The sequence below is a fragment of the Triticum urartu genome, unplaced genomic scaffold (genome assembly GCF_003073215.2).
Source record: "Triticum urartu cultivar G1812 unplaced genomic scaffold, Tu2.1 TuUngrouped_contig_604, whole genome shotgun sequence".
NCBI lineage: Eukaryota > Viridiplantae > Streptophyta > Magnoliopsida > Poales > Poaceae > Triticum > Triticum urartu.
In genome coordinates, this window is record NW_024116766.1 from 44810 (window position 1) to 50621 (window position 5812).

The window sequence follows — 5812 nt, forward strand, 5'->3', positions numbered from 1 at the left end:
CTTTGTGCGCGAGCAGGTGGCTCTTGGACGCATGCGGGTTCTCCATGTGCCGACCGCTCAGCAGTTCGCTGATGTGATGACGAAGGGACTGCCGACTTCTACTTTCGAGGAGTTTCGTTCCAGTCTTTGCGTCACTGGCGCCGCTTCGACTGCGGGAGGGTGTTGAGTATATTGTGTACGTGTATATTTGTGTGTAGGGCCCACCTCCTGTTTCCTTTGTATAGTTAAGGTTGTGGTCCACCTCTGTACTTATATATACGTGCCTGGTGCACCGATCAATACATCGAGATTGCACAGCTCATATCTTGTCCTTCTACAATATTGCATGACACATCATTGTTCAGCAAGTTCAGATACTACAAAGCAGCAGCACCAAATAACTGAATGTAACATTTTTGTTCACACACATGGCATACAAATAAATTGTTGAATTGGGGAGCCAGAAGAACTACAGCAACCCACCTTCAATTCTCCAAGTCCAACATCATAGGGCTCAATTCAACTGAGCACCACTTGGATCCGTCCCGTCGAACAGCCGATGCCATCGAGAACGGCGAGTCTCTCCTCGTCGCACCACGCCGTCTGCTGGCTCACCACCTCCCAGTCGCAGCAGGGCCCCCTGTCCTCGACGCGTCCATGCTTGAGCAGAGCGACACGCCGCAGCGCCGTGGATGCCTCCACGGCGAACCTCACAAGGCGCGTCTGTCTCTCCGTCCTCTGGAAGCCAATGACAACCAGCTCCTTCAAATGGTGATGGCGCGAAGCCGAGGTCTCCCCCGGTATCTCCTCCTGACTCGGCTCGTCTTCGCCATGGGAGACATGGACATAAAGGCTCTCAAGTAACGGCGCTGCCTCGATGAGCAGGCGTGGCCATGAGGCGTCCCATGAGGAAGGCACATCGGCGACGAGCAGCCTTCTCAGGCACGACATTATTCCAGAGAAGGGAGTCGTCGGCACGATCCACATCTCTGGCCCAGTGAACCGCAAGACGAGATCCTTCACAGTGATAGCGCACCGGAAGAAGAGCACGAGCACCAGAATCAAGCAGTCTCGATGGAAACGGTTTAGGGCAGCCAAACTGTCCCCTTCCAGTCGGCCAACCGAGCAGGCGAGGCTCACGCGCGCAAGACACGGGACGGCGGCGGGGGAGCAAAGCAGCACGCAACCGTGCAGGCTGGCGAGGCTCTCGAGCTTCGGGAGAGACCGGATCTCGACCACCATGTGCTCGCCGTCGACTACAAGCTCCCTGATTTCCGATCCAGGCGCGTCCAGGACCACCCTGCCGGTTCTTATCTTGAGCTTGCATGACAGGAGGTGTAGCACTTGCAGCTGCGGGCAGTCGGCGACCACTGCCTCGTATGCGGCCGGCGGCGTGGGAGCCGGCAAGTCTCGCAAGACGAGCATGGTGAGCGCGTTGAATCCCCGGAGCGGCGGGGGCAAGCAGTTGGCAAGCTTGAGGCTTCGCAGTCGGGACTGGCCGGGCTTCCTGCTGATGAGGCCAAGAGGGAAGCTGTAGGCCGGCGGCTCCGGATACGCGATCGGCCCTGTCGGCGTGGCAACAAACTCTAGATCCCGGACGCCCCAGGAATCGACGGCGTCCACGACCAGGCGGTTGATGGAGGACGAGGTGCTGTAGGCGAAGACCTCGAGCGACAGCCTCTCCACGCGCCGGCGAGCTTGGCTGGCCAGGAGGCTCTTGACGGAGCGGACCATGGATCGCATGGCGCGGCGCTCGTAACGGGCGGCGATAGCCTCTAGATGCCACCTGTCAGACAAGGTCGAGCTGATTTTCGAATCCCTAGCGTCGTCGCGGAGGCGGAAGCACCGGTGATAGCGCGGCGGCAGTTTGTCGGTGACCTTGAGGTCCAGGAAGGGGACCTCGCGGGCCAGGCCGGCCCAGCGCCTGGAGAGCGCCGCGGCGCCGAGCGCGGTGCGTGTGTCCAGGCGGCGCAGGATATCAAGGAGGAGATCGTCGGGGAGGGCACCGAGGCGGTCCTCGTCCGCGTGCAGCCGCCGGCGGTGGGAGCCATCCATCCTGGCCATCTATCGTACTCGATCGGCGGGGTGGGCTTGCGACTATATCAAGCGGCGATTTCCTTTCTCGTCTGAATCCGACCCGGATTAAGGTAGTTTTTTTTTTGAAAACGTCAGCATTATATACTCCCTCCATTCTATAATGTAGTGCTTCCTCTATCCACGTGCTTCAACTTTGACCGTAAATTTAACTATCAAGACCGATTGCGGCGGGAGCAAAAATTATATCAATGAATTCGTATTTGAATGAAGTTTTCAACTATATATTTTTTTCTCCGGCCGCAGTTGGTCTCGTAGGTTAAATTTATGGTCAAAGTTGAATCTCGGGAAACGCGAGCACACTATATTTTAAAACGGAGGGAGTAGTATTAACTACTAGTAATCACGTACGTGCAAGTGCATGTATTTAAAATAAAATTGATCCTTATTCAGTTTTCACACTGGTATAAATGTGAACACATAATTTTAGTGATCTAAAACGTCTTATATTTGTTTAGAGAGGGGGTATCTTTTATTCAAAATTATTGCTACTATAGAGATCTTATTTGAAGATGAAACCATTCAAATATATTCACATGATTTCTTTAAGGGAATATATTCCCATCGTTCACGGCAAACATCAATAGAAAAAACTCCATATTGCTATTTCAAACGGCTTAAATAACTTCCACTATACATTGGAAAACTGAAAACATGTCTATGCTTATATGATTGACTTACAATTCCATGCATGATTTGATTCCATTGTTTGATACTTCATCCAATTCTAACTCTTCTCTATAACTGAAAATCAACCAAGCAAAACAGAAAAGAGAAACAAAATATAAGAAAATGAGTAAACCTTATCTCACTTCGACGCAAAATCATGGATGATTGTGGGCGCCCAGCCGCTGATTATGTAAAATTACCTAGAAGGTTCAGCTCTGATGGTTCTGCAACCATCTTGTCTGGATATAATAGTTCTAGGGACAAACCTAAAAACTTTATTAGATGCCCTTGATGCATTGTAAGACCTTGCTGTGTTAGCTCGAACAGCCCAACTGTATGGACATGTAAATCAGGTATCGACATGAAAACATGGACGAAGATTCTATATATTGTATGGACATGTAAATCAGGTATCGACAAGAAAACATGGACGAAGATTCTATATATTTTGTAGGTGAAAAATAAATTTCAGTTAGTAGTTGCCGCAAGTATATATGTATTGAAACATTCGACATACAGTATGTTATATCAATAGTAAAAGTTCAAATTATAACATTGTACAAATAGTAAGATATTTGCTCAAGATAACACATCAATTCACAAAACGAAGTCCCAAAAAGGTAGATCATCCTTCTGCATATCAAAATCATACGATTAGAATCCATTAATCTTCAGAAATATATACTTGTTTTATCTAATTCAATCATCAAAAGCATATCGTTCCAGGAATAGGAGTTAATCTGAAGCATGCGTCTTGTTCTTAACCTCTCTTTGGCTGCTCTCTTCTCCTTCTAGTTGATCTGTTGAGATCCTTTTCCAGAAGCACATTCAGTAGAAGGAGAAAAATATACTTTGAAGGAGAACCGTATTTTGATATAAGAAAACAGCACAAATTCAGTACAGGTAAGATTTAGTAGCTCCTGGTGTTTCGAGCCATTTATGCAACTCGGAAATACAACAAAAGATAACCAGGACTGAATAATTGCACAAGGAAAAGAGTAGCAAGTGTCCAGTAAATACAACTTGGCACACAATCTAGCTTACGAACAAATGAAGAGATTGAAAGGAAGTATTGCTACATGCATATATAATGAACATACAGTGAAGACATGTCACAAAGCACAGGTCAGTGAATTTGAACATTGTTCTTTATGTAACTTTTAAAACTAAGAACAAAGATTGGAACCATTTGTAATGAGTAAGAAGCCAATCCTTGAATTTTGGAAAATGTACAGTAAAATAATTAATCGAAGTTCAATGCAAAATAGAAAGATGTCCATTAAGAGACATACTCCTTTTCCAGGTTCCTTATGATCACATTTAGCACACCATCGATGTTAATAAGCTCATCGCAGCCTTGGGATCAAGCCCGTGGATTATAACTTTATAAGAGATCAGACATTTGACACTTTAGTAAAATGATGCTTCATGAACAGCTACATGCATATGTATCAGTCTGAAAGTGACACCTCCAGATTGCAAAAGTTTGTGACCTCTTGAGTTACAAATTTACAAGCACAAGGATGAAGAAAATATAAAGGGAAAGAAGAGAACAATGCACCAAGCTGCGTCTGTGTGACTACTGTAGCAACTAGAAGTGTAATCATGCATCAGCAAGTCTTCCGAAAACCTCTCCGATTACAATAGGTGGTTAAGGCCCGGTTTAATCTCCAAAGTGGCAAAGCTAGTAGATAGTACATTTGTAGTGAGAAAATAATTACAGAAACAGTCTTTAGAAATGCATGTTTCAGTTCAGAGTAGTTGTTTCAAGAAACCAAACAACAATTCCATTAAAAAATGCCAACTACAAATTGAGTAGCGGGCTTCAGAATTCTCGGAAGTCAAAATTGATTCATGCAATCTGTACACACTTGAAACCTACATCCCGTAGTCCGTGAACAGTTGAAGAAACTTGATATATGCAATCTGTACACACTTGAAGCAGTCAAGCAGCAAGCAGAAAACTGAATATGAAGCTTGCAATGGTTTACGAAAAGAAAAATCACATGAGTATGAGTACACTGAATGACCGAACTGAAAACTGAACATGAAGCATACCCGTCCATGGTGTTTCATGGAACCAGATTTCCTTCGCCCGTGGGGATACACCGAACTGGTGGCTTGATGTTAGGTGTTAAGGTAAAATAAACCTGATCAAAGTTCGCCCGCGTGGCGGCGAGGGCCCCAATGTGGCGGTGGTGGCGACCCGCTTTTGCATCCGTGGGGCAGCAGCCGACCCGCGCTTGTGTCCGTGTGGCAGAATCGAAGAAGCGGCGGGGCGATCCGCATTCGCGTCCGTGCGGCAGAAGAGGAGAGCAGCCGACGGCGGCGGCGATCCGCTCGCGTCCGTGGGGAAGCAGCGGTGGGTGTGACGTTGACCGTGCGTAGCCGTTCGTCTGGCAGAAAAGGAGGAACGGCGGGTAGCCATGGAGACAGAGCGAAGGTGAAGGAGATCAGCGCTAGCAGAGGAGTGGTGGGCGAGATGGCGCAAGCAGAGGAGGAGCGCTTGCAGATGAGGAGCGGCGACCGGTGGGCGGCGGGGTCAGAAGGCGTGCAGGCAGTTTCTATTTTTGTTCAGGTGCGGCATGCGGATAGTTTGATGATGACGAGCGGTACGGGGATTAGATCGGTTGATTAGTGGCTTGTTGTGTTAAATACATAGATGTTTTAGACCCTTGGATCAGCTAGATAAACGGTTCTGGTTATTTGGATCTGCCCCTTTCTTTCTTTTATAGGGGTAGTATAGATAGTATGTAGATAGATAGATAGATTAAACAAGAGGTAAATACACCAGTGATGCTAGAACTTGTCATGAATGTGCATTTTAGTGCCTGAATTTGCAAAATACATTGAACTGGTTTTATAACTTGGCATGGACGTGCATATACAATTCAAATGGTGTTTGTATACGTCCACGAAGCTGAGGAGGGGCGCCAGCATGCCATGGGGCCCGCTGTCGGTGCCAAGGATGGGTGGCCTGGTTTTTTTGCGAAAAACCTCTGAAATTGTTTTCTTTCAATAAGGCCCTCAGGGAGAAACTGACAAATTATAAAATAAAAATTAGGTGTAT

General features: G+C 47.1%; 1 protein-coding gene across 1 annotated transcript; it reads right to left on the bottom strand.

The window, feature by feature from the left end:
- Nucleotides 1-498: 498 nt before the first annotated feature.
- On the bottom strand, nucleotides 499-2043 carry LOC125530058. The gene has a single exon (XM_048694456.1). It carries the CDS (start codon nucleotides 2041-2043, stop codon nucleotides 499-501), a length of 1545 nt encoding a protein of 514 aa, XP_048550413.1.
- Nucleotides 2044-5812: the final 3769 nt, after the last annotated feature.

Excerpts from the sequence above, each read along its gene's own strand:
- LOC125530058 (XM_048694456.1), bottom strand. The coding sequence starts at position 2,043 with ATGGCCAGGATGGATGGCTCCCACCGCCGGCGGCTGCACGCGGACGAG.